At 36.2% G+C, this 16,685-nt stretch overlaps 5 protein-coding genes and 1 long non-coding RNA gene across 8 annotated transcripts; 4 read left to right on the forward strand and 2 right to left on the reverse strand.

Moving 5' to 3' along the window:
• Window positions 1-19: 19 nt before the first annotated feature.
• LOC106355934 (heavy metal-associated isoprenylated plant protein 41) lies at window positions 20-2,222 on the forward strand. Of its 3 annotated transcripts, none has more exons than XM_022689689.2 (3): window positions 20-567; window positions 725-926; window positions 1,011-2,222. In XM_022689689.2, exons 1-3 carry the CDS (start codon window positions 381-383, stop codon window positions 1,903-1,905), a joined length of 1,284 nt encoding a protein of 427 aa, XP_022545410.1. In that variant the 5' UTR covers window positions 20-380; the 3' UTR covers window positions 1,906-2,222. The 3 variants fall into 3 exon arrangements, with proteins under 3 accessions (XP_022545410.1, XP_022545411.1, XP_022545412.1); XM_022689690.2 differs by having other exon boundaries at window positions 728-926; XM_022689691.2 differs by lacking the exon at window positions 1,011-2,222 and having other exon boundaries at window positions 728-930.
• A 295-nt stretch (window positions 2,223-2,517) lies between these two features.
• Window positions 2,518-3,737, forward strand: LOC106353206 (heavy metal-associated isoprenylated plant protein 41-like). The gene has a single exon (XM_048738387.1). The coding sequence runs from the start codon at window positions 3,065-3,067 to the stop codon at window positions 3,599-3,601; it is 537 nt and encodes a 178-aa protein (XP_048594344.1). The 5' UTR covers window positions 2,518-3,064; the 3' UTR covers window positions 3,602-3,737.
• Window positions 3,738-3,784: 47 nt separating this feature from the next.
• Window positions 3,785-5,897, forward strand: LOC106442555 (pectinesterase inhibitor-like). The gene has a single exon (XM_013884227.3). The coding sequence runs from the start codon at window positions 5,177-5,179 to the stop codon at window positions 5,696-5,698; it is 522 nt and encodes a 173-aa protein (XP_013739681.2). The 5' UTR covers window positions 3,785-5,176; the 3' UTR covers window positions 5,699-5,897.
• A 3,934-nt stretch (window positions 5,898-9,831) lies between these two features.
• On the forward strand, window positions 9,832-11,487 carry LOC106354091 (BTB/POZ domain-containing protein At1g55760). The gene is made up of 4 exons (XM_013793946.3): window positions 9,832-10,071; window positions 10,242-10,390; window positions 10,468-10,586; window positions 10,658-11,487. The coding sequence occupies exons 1-4, from the start codon at window positions 9,953-9,955 to the stop codon at window positions 11,258-11,260; spliced, it is 990 nt and encodes a 329-aa protein (XP_013649400.2). The 5' UTR covers window positions 9,832-9,952; the 3' UTR covers window positions 11,261-11,487.
• Window positions 9,869-10,888, reverse strand: LOC125577224. The gene is made up of 4 exons (XR_007315574.1): window positions 10,646-10,888; window positions 10,325-10,574; window positions 10,169-10,249; window positions 9,869-10,098 (listed from the first exon to the last, which is right to left on the reverse strand). It is a non-coding gene; the product is annotated as an uncharacterized LOC125577224 (long non-coding RNA).
• Window positions 11,488-13,237: 1,750 nt separating the features above from the next.
• On the reverse strand, window positions 13,238-14,727 carry LOC111199997 (F-box/LRR-repeat protein At2g40920-like). The gene has a single exon (XM_022690681.2). It carries the CDS (start codon window positions 14,725-14,727, stop codon window positions 13,420-13,422), a length of 1,308 nt encoding a protein of 435 aa, XP_022546402.2. The 3' UTR covers window positions 13,238-13,419.
• Window positions 14,728-16,685: the final 1,958 nt, after the last annotated feature.

Consider the following 16,685-nt stretch of genomic DNA (forward strand, 5'->3'; position numbering starts at 1 on the left):
CAAGAACCACTGTTGTTTGAATGTTTCTAATAGCAGAAGAAGCATGAGCAGTTAGAAAGAACATCCTCAAATTCTGGCAAAACAGAGGAAATGGTTGTGATCTGCATTGTCTGTCTGAAGGAGATAAAACCTCTCTCCATTACCTAGGGACTGGCTTAGTAGTACTTTCTTATTTGCAAACTCTCTGATTCTGCAACAAAGGCTCTGCCCTGACCAGAAGGTTGGTGGTGGGACGCATATATAGACTAAAGCTTATCCGACAAGAGGCGACAGTCACTACTCCCTTTGGCTTTTTTTGTGAAACAGTAACGGCACTAATATTATACTAAAATACAAAAAAAACAACACCTTTCCAAAAGTATCATCATTCATCAGTCCCAATGGCGACGATCAGAGAGCTCTCGAGACTTATCAGAGATCATGGTGATGAACAAGTATGGATCACGCACTACTCATCCAAGCATCAGATACTTCTCGTGGGCGAAGGAGATTTCTCATTCTCCTGCAGCTTAGCCACTCGCTTCCGCTCTGCTTCCAACATCTGCGCCTCCTCTCTCGACTCATACGGTACTTTGTGAGACTTTTTTAGGTTAATTTCCTGTGGCGAGAGTCTAGGGGTTTTCTATAGAGCTAAAAGACTCCCATGTTTCAAATGGAAAATAATGTCTAGGGCAAACTACTGTTTATGTACCTTATAACCTCTGTCTCCTATGGTATTTTGAAGCAGATGAAGTGGTTAGAAAGTACAAGAAGGCAAGGTCAAACCTTGAGACTTTGAAGAGGCTTGGAGCTTCTCTTTTACATGGAGTTGATGCAACCAAACTCCAACTACATCCTCATCTTAACTGCCGAAGATTTGACCGAATCATCTTCAACTTCCCACACGCCGGTTTCCACGGCAAAGAGACTGACTCCTCTCTTATAAAGTAAATGCTTGTATACTGGCTAGTGCTGCAACTTTGCTGACTTTTGATTTTTATCAGATGTTCTTTTGTGTGTGTTTCTTGTAGGAAGCATAGGGAACTGGTGTTTGGATTCCTCCACAGTGCAAGCCATATGGTCAGGGCTGATGGAGAAGTTCATGTCTCTCACAAGAACAAACCACCCTTTTGTCACTGGAAGCTCGAGGAGCTTGCTAGCAAATGCTCTCTTGCGTTGACCCAGTGCGTGGCGTTCGAGAAGAGCGACTACCCTGGCTACGAGAATAAGAGAGGAGATGGGTCTAGATGTGACATGCCTTTCCTCTTGGGAGAGTGCAGTACCTTCAAATTCAGAGTCTCTCGCGTGGCTAAAGAGATTTATGCTGAGAAGTTGAAAGGCAGAGAGATGAAGGAACGTGAATCAAAGTGGCAGAGACCAGCACTTACATTTGGTCTCAGCTATCACCAGGACCATAACCTTAGGCAAGTGCATGATCCTTTGGTTCAATCAAGACAAAGAACATCTCCATTGTTTCCTTACCAAGAACATAGATGTTCACAGTTTGAAGATGCTATTGTTAGCTCAATTAGAGCAACTCAAAGTCCAGCAACGTTTAACCATGTCCGGTTTCAAGAAAACTCAAAGCAGCTCAGATACACTGAAAGAAGCTCTCGTGACTTTCCTTTTCAACCTAGTCTCCATCCTCAAGAAGAACGATCCTTCTTTGAATGCTCAAGCCGCTTTGATGGAGTTCCGCTTGATATTTATGTCAGGAGAATGCAGAGTACGTTAACACAGACGAGCGTTCCTCATCTGTACACTGGAGAATCACCTGAAAGACGCCGTCAAGAACCATTCTTCCAACGCTCTAACCGGTTAAATGGAGTTTCTCATGAAATTTATAACGGGGAAAGAGGAAGATCAATGTTAACAAGTCACAGCTTTCCTCATCCATACACTGGGGATCACAAGAAGGAAGCTTGAGTAGGCAATGCAACCTCAACATTTAGCCTCCACGGCATTGGTAAATCATTGTTCTTTGTGTACATTATGAAGATCTTCCAGGTGACTGATCATCAAAGAACTTCTCAGGATAACTTTGATGGAAACAACCAAGGTGGCTGAAGCTTATGAAATTGTAGTTGGTTAACTTACTGACAGCTCAAAACCACAATGATCTCAGTATGGAGAATGATCATTTGGTGTATGTATCTACGTTGTGTAGTGAAAATAGTGTTTAGAGTCTTGCAACTTGCTTTGTCTTAAAAGAGAAACTTGCAGTGCCTTGTCTTTTAACGGTATACCTCCTGTTATCTCCACACTAAGACACTAGGTGCTTGAATTTTCACTTATTTCTTTTACTATGGTAATGGTAGGTAAACTTACAAATATGTTTATAGTTTATTGTAGCCTTAGTATTATAAACTCAAGCTTAGCCGACAAGGCAACGGCATAAACTTCACTTTCATTGAATTAATAATTAATTGAACAATTATGAAAGTTTCAAGCAACGAAACTGATCATAGATTCATAGTGATAAAAATAATAGTAAACAGAACTTGTAAATTTCAGGGAATCTGCTTATAGAATTACTACGAAACAAGTACAATTGGTTGACAAGAACCTTCCAGTAAGATATATGAACTTTTTATACTATTAAATGTATGTTCTTAGTCGTTAGTCGTTATGATAGATATGTCAATTCTATAAGATTTGTTTTATTATCTAATAAGGAACATTTTTAATGATATATTAGAATTCATATAATAATATTGAATGTTTTGTATGCAAATCAGGAATCTAGATATTTTATCATTCATTACTTATCGCCATTGTTATCTCATATCTGTATATAATCACCAGAGAATAAACACTCAGAATCCCATATCGGTTCTTGCATTGTCACCTATTGCACTTGGTTTCTCTCCCTTACTCAAAAACCCTTATCGGAATATCCTCTCCGGTCGGTTTTTCCGGCAGTACGATGAGGGTAAGTGTCTTATTTTTTCATTCTTATTGAAACAACTTTCTTGTAAAACAAGAAACATTTCTATCCATTCCTGGAAAAAAAAATTATTAGTTAAATCTATAATTGTTTTCAAATACCATATGGTTGTTTATTCAGCAAAGGATAGTTCTGAAGATGGATATGAGCGAGAGTGAGAAATCAATCAAGAAAGCTATGAAAATTGCATCTGGAGCTTCTGGTAAAAACATCTCTATGACTTCTTTTGCAAATAACTTGCACGCCAAGTTAGGTAATTTGAAAAACGTTTCAGCAACTTTGTTTGTTTTCGCGCGTGCAGGTGTGAGATCTGTCTCGATTCAGGGACAGAACGATCAGCTGGTTATAGTGGGAGAAGGGATTGATACGGCAGAGCTAACTCGTGAACTCCGCAAGAAAGTTTGTCACACGACCATTGTCACAGTTCAGGCCGCACCACCGCCGCCGCCGCCTCCTCAGCAGCAGCAGAAGCAGCCAGTGCAGCCGTATCTTATGGAACATAACAATGAGATGGCTCCGGCGAGAAGATGCATATGCGAGATACCGAATTCGGGTTACTGTGGATTTTGTAGATCTATGCGTGAAACTCCTTACCAGATGGTAGCTTCGTCGTATCCACCTCCGGTGATGTACGGTGGTTACCGAGAAGATCCTGATAATTGCAGAATCATGTGATGCACGAATTTTTCAACTCTTGAGTGATTTTTGTTTCGGTTTTATCTTTTATTTTAAAGAAAGATTAGAAATTTCCAAATTCGTGATGCTGTAATTTTTGTGACTTGTGACAGTGGACTCTCAAAAAAAGATTTACTAAACCCTAAAAATAAGTAAAATGTAATGTTTCTTTTTTTTTTTGTTAAAGGGTTTAGTAAAATGTAATGTTTCATGATCGGTGTTTCAAAAAAAAAAAGAGTAATGTTTCATGATCGAGTTATATACTCAAACAAACAAAGAATACGACTATTCATTCATACTCGTTAATATTTGGTCTAGTTTCTTTTACGTAAGGTAATACTAGAAACGGTTTGCATTTTAGATTATTTGGGTCTCAAGTTTTGCTTATTGTTTTTTGCAAAAAAAAAAAAGTTTTGCTTATTGTTACATGTTCTTCGTAGGGTGATGAGGTCAAGTCCAACAGTTATCATTTTTTTTAAGGTCTTTGCTAAAGATATGTCTAACGAAACACTATTGTTTTTTAAATACTTCAATTCCTTCGTATATTCTCGGCCTCAAACGCGGGAAGCGTGATCGTGTCAATTATCAATTATTTATTTCCTTTTCTGGGCAACTCACTATAAATGAAGAAAATGAATTGGTAAAGAATCAAAAGCTAATATACTCCTAATATTCAAAGGATCGTATATATATTGCATGAGCTGATAATAAAATCCATATATCAAGACTAGGTCTACGCATATAAATTGAGAACCGATAACTGAACGAAATCAAATCTAAAACCAACAGATGTTCACAAATAAGCGAGTAATTTTTATATCTCTGAACCGAAAACCGAATGAGTGCATGAATATCTAAAATATAGTTTGATTATCTAAACTATTAATTATATTTGATAAAAATTTAAAATAATTTTAAAATATTACTTATAAACCAAATACCCAAAAAATCAAATTACCTGATTTTTATATGAAATATTTCAAAATTTTCCAAATTAACCGAAAGAACCAAATTGCCTAATATTTTTTATCCAAAATATTTAGATATATTTGATTTACTAGATATTTAATCTGAAAAACTGAAAAAATAATAATCAAAATCTGATTTTTATCTGATTTATCTGAAAACCATAACCGGATTGAAACCAGAATTTTATCGGATATTAATTGTTTTCTACCACTGTTACGGTGTTACCTCAATCAAAAACAAAGTAACCGAACCAAAATCAAACCATAACCGAACTGAAAACTGAAAGCTTATGCCTAATTGAGACCATGAAAATCCAATAAAAATTTTGAAATATTATTGGTTTCAATCTCGTTCAGAAATAGCATCTCAGCCCATAGGCCAAATTGTTTTCTGTTTGTAGTTGCATATTTCCCGCCTTATTTTTTAAGTCAGATTAGTTTTCCATTTCATTATAAACAAAATTGCTAAAAACAGAATTCTTCAACAACAAATAAACAAAATTCGCTTTGAACTTTGATTATTGTTTTGTAGGTTTCCCTTTTACAAATATAAATCTTTCTTCATCATTCTTATAATCTTCATTCCAAACCTAATCAATAATCAAAGATGAAGCAATTCTCGAGACTTCTCTTCATTTTCATTCTCTATCTCTCATATGTCAATGCTGACTCCAATCTTATTACCGATCTGTGCAAACACTGTGACGATCCAAAACTCTGCCTCTCAAGCATACAGACCCGTCCTGAGTCTGGCGAGTTCGCAGCCACCACCAACCAGATCGAGATCATAGCTATCTCTGCCGCCTCAGCTAACGCCTCCTCCACTTCCGCCTATATTAAGGAAATGCTTAGCCGAGAGGATCTAGAGCCGGCTACGGAGGCCACACTCGAGGACTGCCAGAAGAATTACCAAGATGCTGTGGAGCAGCTCGACGACTCGATATCTGCTATGCTTGTTGATGCGCATGCCGACGTCGACGTCTGGCTGAACGCGGCAATCAGCGCCATCGAGTCTTGTAGTAACGAGTTGGAGTCAGGAGCCGGAAACGATGCAGAGCTTTCTCAGAGGATCGAATGGTTTCTTAAACTGTGCAAAAACGCTTTGGTAATTAACAAAATGTTAATATGAGTTTAACTCCCAACATTTGAATGTTTCCGTACAATATTTTGTTGTTTGTTTGCTTTTTTCGTCAACTTTTTTCTCAACTCTTTGTTGTATTGATTTATATGAATATCATTGCATTGCATTAAATAAAAACGTCAAAAAGAGATTCTTTTTTCATAGTTTCAGTGATCAAATACAATGTCAATTTCAACTAGGCCTGGGCATTTGGAGTCCCAATTGGGTTTCGGTTTTATCCAATCGGGTTTCGGTTTTTTGGGTTTATCAAAATCAGCCCCATTCGGATTATATGAAAGTTCGGTTCGGGACCGATTCGGGTTCTATCGGGTTCGGGTCGGGGTTAGTAAATCTTCAAAGAACCGGTACAACCCAAAATACTTTCGGGTTCGGGTTCCAATCGGTTTTTCAGTTTAAAAGTACCTGATTTTTACCTACTTTATAACCAAAACATGAGTAAAATCGGTTCTTCGTTTTTAAAATACCTGATGTGTACCTATTTTGTAACCAAAACTTAAGTAAAATCGATTCAAAAATAAGGAACATCAACCGTGATCATTCAAAATCAAACGAAAAGTAAACATATTTACTGATAAAAAGAAAACCAAATAAATAAAAACATAAAACGAAAACCAAGTTCTCATGAAATGAGAAACATTGTTTAACAAAAACAAAATCTAAATCTAAATACTTCAAGATTCAACGGCCATCTTTAACCAGCAACCTTCATGTAATAGAACCACCAATCTTCATGTAATAGATAAGTATTTTAGATGTTCAATATTTCTTAGTGTATTTTGGATACATATTAAGAATTGAAATCATGTTTGGTACAAGATCTTTTCGAGGTTTTGAATGTTTCGGGTTCTATCGGATATCCATTTAGATTCGGGTTCGGTTCGGATAATACCCATAACCCGAAATACCACAAAACAAGACCCATTCGGTATTTACGTCGGGTTCGGATCGGTTCGGATTCATTTTTATCGGATCGGATTCGGTTCGAATTTTTGGATTCAGTTTATTTGCCCAGCCCTAATTTCAACAATGAAATGCATTTTTTTTACAAAAGAATGTACATGTTACAATATTGAAATCCAGCCCAGATGAAGACTGTCCACTGGGCCCAAACTGTGACACATATAAATAGATTCATAATGTTGATTTATACGGTTATCAAAGTAAAACCAAACTTACTATTGTTGACTTAATCTATACGGTTTCAGTTTGGATTGTTTATAACCAGGTCGATCTTATATATTCATAAGAACATATATTCAGTTTCTGTTCATTTATTTGGTTTGATTAAGATGAAACTGAATCAATCAGGTTTATTTAGAATTCCATACCTTCAATATAATAGAAAATGATCACAGACAATATGATTAGGCGATGTAGAAAAATGTGTAAAAGCAAAAACAATGGTGGGTAGTTGAGATCCAGTAACAAATGAAACCAATGGTGGAGATCTACTCGACCCATCATGCAATTTTTCTAGTCAAATTGTTCACCAAACTCCAACTCTATATTGACCGCTACCATATTCATAACGTAACGAATGTAGTTAGTACTTTGATTTATTATCAACTCAATATCTATTCTATTAAAAGGGAAGCATTTTTGAAAAATCTACTTAAACAAGGTTACTGCACCCTTTCATTTAACTAATAGTATATTTGGTGTACCTATTATTTCTCCTATTACCATATATTATTCAACGTTAGTTAAAAGGCTTTTAGTCCTTATAATGTCGCATATTTTGATAAAGGTATATATAAAATTGTACGTACCAGCAGTATAAATAAACAGACCTATATATAGTATGTTTCTAATAGGATATGTGAAATAAAAAAACGTACCATGTATATATATGACAATGTCATAGTTTACATTAAAACTCATTTTACACTCATATTAATAAACCTGCAATTAAAAATTTAGATTTTAATTTTCAACAATAATTTAAATATTGACTATGTATAGAAAAACAATATAGCTTTATAATAACTACAGATTAAATCTCTTTTATATATTTGCTTTTATATTTTTAAATTTTGATAGTTAATATATATATATATATATATATATATATATATATATAATTGTGAGCAACAATCTTTCCAATACCAACATATATATTTACACTTCATAATTTCTATACTATTATACAAACAAACATCATTTTTAAAAACATTTCAACCAAATTTCAAAAACGCAGATGCTTGATCATATCAATATAAATCATGGTGACTTTAATCTTAAAAAATTTATATGAACACAAAATAATAATCAATTTAAACTTTTATTTTTGCCGAAAAAAACCCGCGCTTTCTAAGCGCGGATCAAAATCTAGTTTCTCTCTTTAAGAAAATAGATATTAGTGTATATACCGGTTTAGTAAAGAATTGTATCAATGGTTAAGTTTCCTTTTGCTTAAACCATTGTATATATAACCACATGTACATTTTGTAAGATTAAGAAATCATATTCAATTGATTCAATAAAAGGTGTTAGTCAAGCTTGGAGATATAATAAACAAGACTCATGATTAAGGTCTGATATTTTTCGGAAATGTACGGTCGCGATCAATTTTGACGTGATTTCTAGAGGTTGCTTGTAAGATAGGGTGTTGAATAGATTCTAGATTCAATGTCCCAGAAAATGACAAAACACAGATACCTTTCTTCTCCACTTGGACCAATATTATATACACACTTGTTCTAAGCTTTAATTTATTTTCCAAATATTTTGTTTTGTTTTCTATTCATCACTCAAAAGGTAATTCACATTGTTATACGTTTATTAAATACCCTATGTGTAGTCATAACTAAGTTTTAAATTTAAAGGTTATAATATATACATATATGTAAAGTAATTCAAACATTATGCACATCAAAGATGAGATCATAAGAGAAAACTTGCACTCTTGTAATGGAATTCAAGATTCCACTAAGACCCCACCATTTGTTGTCTTTCTTCTTAACAATGATAGAATCTTGCTTTCTCTTTTATAAATATCTATGGATAATAATATATTTTACCAACCAACTTGATTATATACTTAAAACAAAAAACTTAATTACACTAATCATACTCTGGTATCCAAATATAAGCAATTAGAGACAATTTTTCAAAAACATCTAAAAATGATTTATTAGTGGGTAATGGTTAGATAAGGATCTGAATTTTACTGAACCCATAATCAAGCGTGGTGAAGGCCGTGGACAATAATAATATTAATGTTTAGGATATGTGAGAATGTATGGGAAAATCAAGGTGAAGGATCCGATGAAGTTGTAACTTGCGAAGGAATGGGCAAAAGGAACCAAGTTGGCAGAGAATGCACGCAAATCTATGTGAGGGCTGAAAAAGAACGCTTCACATTAATCTAACATATCTTCTTTATCACGCAAATTCACTTATACATAATTACAAACCTATAAACTAATTGTAAAGTAGATTTGCCTACCTTCGAAGCACACAGATATTGGAATTGCTTCCATCACACTCCAAGGCTATGCTCCCATTGATAACTTAGATTCCTAATAAATCAAGATTTTCCTATGAAGACTATAGTAAACACTCACTATCAAGTTATTATTCATTAACATAATAAAGTGGATGGTTATATGTAGACTATGTAGTTAACCACATACACTCTCACATATAACTAATGACAAATGACAATTCGACAAGAACCAGAAATATTATGGACTAATTCAAACTATGTTTAACATCAGGTCATTTTAAAAATAGTTCATCGGGGTAGTTATGTAATTGTACAAACCATATCCAACCCAAGAAATGTTGGAAGTGTCTATAAACCTAAAGTCTGAAATTAGTTGGAAGAGAAGACTCAAAGACTCCAATAAAACAGACACACGCCCCATAAGAGTGGGCCAGGGTGAGAAATAAGGCCAAGTGTTAAGAAACATATGGTCATATAGAACCAACACACTTTACTCTTTCCCCTGTCTCTCTCTCTCTCTTTCAAATGACGTAAAAGCAAAGCACAGACTTTGCTTCCCCCTAAGAATTACCAATCCAAGAAACGCTAATGATTCTTCCAATCCATTAAACAATTCATCTCCCTAAACCCCATATCTCCTTGATTCTACTCTTGCTTATACATATACTATTATATGATAAGAAGAGGAGGAGGAGGAGAAGAAGAGAGCAAACCTGGGAAAGTCAGGGGAGAATCTGCTGGAGGGTTGGTTGGATTGCATCCATGACATCTCTGCAGCTCTGGCTTTCTCTAGGATGACTGATTCAGCTTACAGAGTAGACACCATCTCCAGGCTCGCCCAATGGCGTATCCTCAACCTCTCTTCCTCCACTTACCGCAAGTCCGATCCTTTCAAGATGGGTCTTTGGAACTGGTACCTCTCTCTTCTCTCTCTCCTTCCCTTTTTGTTCACCTGACCAATTAATGATCCGACATGATGATGATGATGAATGAAAAAAAAGTGGACACACCTTTTTTAGTAGTTGATGTGTTTGGTAATAAGAATGGTTTTGACACTATATATGGTGGGTTATTGATATGAAGGCATTTGTCTGTGGAGAAAAGCAAGATGCTATTAAATGTTAAGTTGTATCCAGAAGTATCCAGCCTTTCCAGGGAAAACCCACCTGTTGCTTCCTTTGTTCTTCGTGTTGTCTCTTCTACTGGTGAGAGGAAGGCTTTTACTCATCCAGGTAAAGACAAGATCTTGCTTTGTTCCTGTTCCACAACAAAAGATGAATTTAAAAACATTGTTTCTTTAATGCTGCAGAAGTAATAGATAAGAGGATTAAGACAAACGAAGATTTCCTCTGGACAATTGAAGTTCCCTTGACTGGAAAAATCATCATCGACGTCGAGTTTCTTGACCTCAAGGTTCTGTCTCAAGATGTAAGTGTTAGAAAATAGACAGAACCTTTGTTCTTTTTTAATATTTAGTTGATATTTACCTGGATTGGCAGAGTGGAGAGTTTTACTCAATCTGGGCAGACGGTTCAACGCAGAACCAATCCGAAGTTACAGCGGTAACATCCCTTGGACGTATGTTGACAGAAAGCATTTACACCGACATAACCATCAACGCCTCTGATGGAAGCATCGGAGCGCACCGAGCTGTTCTCGCTGCCCGTTCGCCTGTTTTCCGCAGCATGTTTCTACATGACCTGAAAGAGAAAGAACTATCAGCGATAAACATACCGGACATGCCGCTCGAAGCTTGCCGAGCGTTCCTAAGTTATATCTACGGGAATATCCAGAACGAAGACTTTCTAACGCATAGACTGGCGCTTCTACAAGCGGCTGATAAATATGATATCGCTGATCTGAAAGACGCGTGCCACCTGAGTCTTGTAGAGGATATAGACACGAAGAATGTGCTTGAGAGGCTGCAGAACGCTTATCTCTATCAGTTGCCTGAACTGAAGGCAAGCTGCATGAGGTATCTTGTGAAGTTTGGGAAGATATTTGAGATCCGTGAGGAGTTCAACGTATTCATGCAGTGCGCAGATAGAGATTTGATATCTGAAGTCTTCCACGAAGTCCTCACTACATGGAAAGGGTTTTAGTGTGTTGGTAATGTTATACAAAAACATTTATTTATGGACTCTATTTGTTTTTTTGGTGCAGAAGAAGGATTTGATGGGTCTTTTATGTACAGATTACAAAGAATGGGATTGTAGGTGGGGGTTTTAAACTCAACTCCCCCCAAACAAGTATTTTTCCTTGCAAAAGGTTAAAAACAGAAACAATGTAAATTCATGATTTGTTTGAATGCAAACTTCAAGTTTGAATCGTTGACCTATAACATCAGATTACTTTTTTTTATCAGATTTATGTGTCAATCAATTTCTAAGTAACATAACTTGAAGTAGGTTCATGATTTTGAGTAGGAATTGGTTAAAGACTTATTCTAAACTTAGGCCAAGCTAAAGAGCTAATAAGCAAATCCCCCCCCTCCCCAATATGTGGTAACATTTTCATCATAGGAGCAACTCTACAGAAACAATGCAGAGTCATTTCAAAGAAGCAAACTAGTAGAGTTTCAACAGAGGCAGGTAAATATACTCTAGAAGCACAAGAATTTGACAATGACAAGTTGGTTCATGAATCTGAGTAGCAAGTGCAGGGGATATGATGCAAGGAGATACTAGTATATAATAGTATTTGATGAAACGCTTATTATCCATGTCTGGTGGTAACATTTTCATCAAAAAATCTCGAGGAATAAATACTGAGTCATTTCACAGAACCAAACAAGTAGTTTAAACAGAGGAAGATGTACACACATCAATTGCTATGTAAGTGATTTCAGATGCCGTTGGGAAAATTAGACATATCAATGACAACAACAGTACTCTTCGTATGAGATGTGAATACTTAATACCCAAAACTCATGAAGACAAGACAGAAACAAAAAATTAAAAACAGATGGGTATATAGAGGATTAGCATATAAGCAGTACATGAGAATCAAACCAAGAAAATAATGGACACGCAAATATAAGTGTTCAAAGAGAGCAGCGAGGACTTACATTTTTGATAACGATCACCAGAATCGGCATTGTTCATCTTTCGAATTCGAATCTGGAGGAGACCTATGCTGCTCTCCCTCCACCGGAGAGAGAGGGAATCGAATCGAATCTCTCTTGTTCCATAAAAGATGCGGAAGAATAGTATCCTCCTTGAGTTATTTTTCGAAATGTACAATACTAATGGGCCACAAGGCCCAATACTAAAATTCATAATGGGCATTCAGTTTAACAGTCAGTCTTCAACTGAACCTAAGGCAATGCCTGCTAACTTGCTAAGCCAATCTTCAAGCCATTAAAGGCTCATGAGATGTCTGATGGCTAGGTTCAGTTCAGCCAAGATATATCCGTCCCGCATAGCCGCTACTCTCCTCTCAACAAAGCTTGGTTAGATATGGTCGTTTTGATATGAAAATTTTGCATATAGAAGAAACCCATATTATATATAAAACTTGTACTTGCCTTCAATCTACAAAACAACAATATTTTATTTTTAAGTTCTCTAAGAAAATATTGAATTCATCTTGCATATACACTAGTGAAAGTGCTAGTTTCAGACATAAACGTTTGTACTCTTTAATACTAGACTCTGCGCTTTTTTAAAAAAAAAACAAAATTCACTGGACTGTTACAATTGTGTGTACTCTTTAACCTTACTGTTAAAAAGTACAAGTGGCTATAAGCTTCCTAGAGATGATGTTATGAAACTAAGAATTCGTATCAGGAATGAACTTTGTTTATGTATATAGCAGCTTGTAGATAGCTTTTATAAAAGAAAAACAAAGTAGATTCTAGCTTTTTTAGGTTTCTTCATTTGCAAGTAATACACCAAATTCTTTTATCACTTGCCTCTTCTAGTAGTCAGCATGTCTCTCCTTCCTCATTCCTGAATCCTTTAGTTTCACCACATCATCTCTAGGAAGCACATACAAAAGTTCCCTGTGTGTTCTACAGATATCTTTCTTACATGATACTCCGCAGGAATTTATGGCCTCACAAAACAAACAGACTGTTGGAAAAGAAAGATAATCTTGATTAGGTTTGTCTTGTCCTTATATCATGTAAGTCAATAATGAAACAAACAAAAAACACTATAAAATTCTTAACATATCAGCCAATATAAAAACCAACAATTAAACTGTCTTCTTAATCAACTAAACACACAAAGCTTGGTAGAAAGGGAATGATTAAACTCTCTCATGTATTCATCAAGGACATGAGAGTTTCACTGTGATCCATCAACATCACTTCAACGGTGGATTTGTCCTTACTAAACCAGTGGTCCGGTACACCTTTGATATCAATCTTTCTCATATGGTTGCTTTGCAGATCATAACAGAGAATTTGAAAGGGAGAAACCAAATCCGTTGGTATCAAGAAAACCTTGCCATTTCGACTTGTACCTCTGACAACAAACTCAGTGTTTCTGACAAAATCTAGCTGAGAAGGCTTCACAACCAGTCTCTTACTCGACCATTTTTGGTTTGCAGCATCTTCCAATGCCCATAAATCAAGCCTACCCTTATCTCTAAGACTGGCCTGGTCAACGACAGTTACTTTGCCACCATACTCTACAAGACACACATTCTTCATCTTTGCAGGAGGAGGCAGCTCCTCCGGAAGAGGTACTTGGATCATTTTGAAGTCATGGGATCTAATATGGAAAGTCACAAGCATACAGCTATCAGCAGCAGTCCAACCAAGGTAATATATAACCCCATTGATACACACGCCTCCTCTGGCCGCAATATGAGGAATAAAGTCCGGAGGAGGAAGTCGATACGCCTTTCTCCAGGAACCTCCTCCTCCAGGTTTGAGGACAAAGACACGATGATGGGACCTTACCTCTTGCGTATCGGTCAAACGGACACCAACTGAGCAGACCACTTTGTACTGGTCTGTAATAGGGTCGTGTCCGAAATAGTAGGAGACGGTGCCTTTGGTAGTATTGGGATTGAAGGCAGGGGGTAAAGTAACAAGCTGTCTAGTGGCAGGGTTAAAGATACGCGGCTTTTGCCATAGGTCGTAGCACATGAAGCCGCGTAGATTTTGGCAGATGTAACCGCCTCTCATCCGTGGGATGGTGTGGTCAACTACAAAGGAAGAAGAAGAAGACGGAGTATCATCACTGTTAGCGTCTGGAACCAATGATAGCGTGACAGAGCTACTGTGGTCATTGACATCCTGCAAACACATGAAAAGATGTGGGCGTTGTCGGGTTGGGACAGTGAGGAAACGGTCTTTGAAGTATGGTGAGCTGATGAGGGATGACCAAAGCTTTGAGACGCACTTGAATCTCATCAATGATTTAGCAGGCATTCTCGTAAGGACCTCCTCCGTGACCACATGCATAGGAATACGCATCTCCATCTCCATCTCCGGTAGTCTTCTTATTATCTTCCGTTTGATATTTGGTCGACCGTAAGGACGGTTAGGGCGGCGAAGACTGTAAGTACCGTGAGCACCGTAAGAACCGCGAAGACGGCAAGGACGGCAAGGACCCATCGAGTAGCCGCCAACAAACCTTGGAGAGAAAGAAGCGTTTAGGGTTTAAGATTGCTTGTGGTATATATATATATATATACATATATATATATATATATTATTTTTTTTTTTTTTAAACACGTTTGATTCTTTTCTTTTAGGCCTTCTGGCCTAATATGTTAACTTCCCAAAATTCTCTTATCTGTTTTGTGAAGTTCTTATAATCACCGACTAAACAATATAGTTTTGTAATGTAAATATAGACTGTTGCTTGAGATACAAGGAACACCATGATGCTCTAACTGTATGAAAGGAGGTTGAATACTTTATTGATGTGTACAGAATACAGAGGTAATTAGGTATTGACTAATTACAATTATGATCCTAATGATATATCTCCTATACTAACTGTTTATTTAGTTCGTGAAGCCCAGCCCGTATTATATGTTTACAATGGGACAATATAAACAGATAAGTGCTTTGTTTACATAAACTTCACTGATCTGTAAATTATAATAAAATCACTATAATAAGCATTCCAAACCAGAAAAAAGAAGACAATCTAAGAATAAAAGACAAGAGACCAAATCCATCCAATCAAACGCAAACTGACGGCTAGATTGGAGTTTGTGTTCTCAGCTAAAATCTGTTTGGAGGAGGTACGAAACCGTAAGCACGCCGACTACTACTGCCATTGCAGCCTAATCTCGGATCACAATCAAGATGAACAGTGTCGTGAATCTTGTGGTACCCGTTTTTGAATACACCAAAACCAAACACCAAACCAATGGCTACCACTACTAAAACCAAGCATGTGCATAACATGCAAATCCTTCCACAACACATCTTTCTTTTTCTTCTTCTTCCTACGATCACTGCGATTGTTTCCTCGATCACTATCTTTTCCGGAGAAGGTTGTGAGAATTGTAGATACGTTTAGGGCCTATATAGAGGGTTCTTTAGGTTGTTGGTTGTGAGAGCGAGGGGGTAGAAACGTGGAGAGAGGCGTAGAAGAGAGGGAGATTTTAGTGAAGGGATTATTAAGAGAGTGGTGCGTGAACGCTTTGTCTATATATTTCTTGCTTTAAAGCAAACCAAGAAAGCACCCACACAACTTTGGTATATATATAGGTAATATTCTTCTTCTAGACCATATTTTTTCTACTAAATTTTCTTATAAAGCAAAGTTATCCAAGTATTTGTAACTCAGTCCATTAGTAACAAAAAAAAATTGTTTTATCGAAGTGAAATCCTGGTTCGAATTCAATTATATAAAACATAAGAAAAAGGTTTCTTAATGCGTTTTGAGAATCAAAAGAAAAGATAATGTGTAGAAGAAGTGAAAAACTAATTATGTCTATGGATTCTTTTGAAAAAAAAGTTAATGTGTTCATACAACTATTTAAATTCAATGATTAAACTTTGCTTGTCATCTTGAGATACCAAGTTCAAATTCCATAAGAAAAGGAAAAGAGAAAGAGACTCCCGCTACTAAACACATCTTTATATCCAGTAATAGATATGCATAAACCAAGAGAAATACTCCAAACTAGTTGTACAATGTTGATCTTGATTCTTTTTTGTAACCAATTCAAAATTTTAATGTATATCACATTATAATGTAACGCCAAACTGTGTCTTTTTTTGTGTGGTAAAATGTAAATATCATATTAATAATCTAAAGACCTTACAATACCAGATTCTTAGTTCTGTTTCATCCCGGCAAAAGTAGAAAAAAAAACACAAAGTGGAATAATCAAAATTTCAGGTTTTTGTAACACCTAAATCAACCAAATGGACAAAAGAAGCTTCCTATGTCTTCTTGATAGGGTTACGAATTCTCTATCAAAAGAAAGATCAAGATGTTGTTGATCAAATTATTTCTTTGTTTTCATAAATGGAGAAGATGTGATTTTCTCGTCAAAACCACATGATCACCCTTTTTTTTTTTTTTTGCTAAAACTGCTAGTTTAAGTTTT

Source organism: Brassica napus, chromosome A8 (genome assembly GCF_020379485.1).
Source record: "Brassica napus cultivar Da-Ae chromosome A8, Da-Ae, whole genome shotgun sequence".
Taxonomy (NCBI): Eukaryota; Viridiplantae; Streptophyta; class Magnoliopsida; order Brassicales; family Brassicaceae; genus Brassica; species Brassica napus.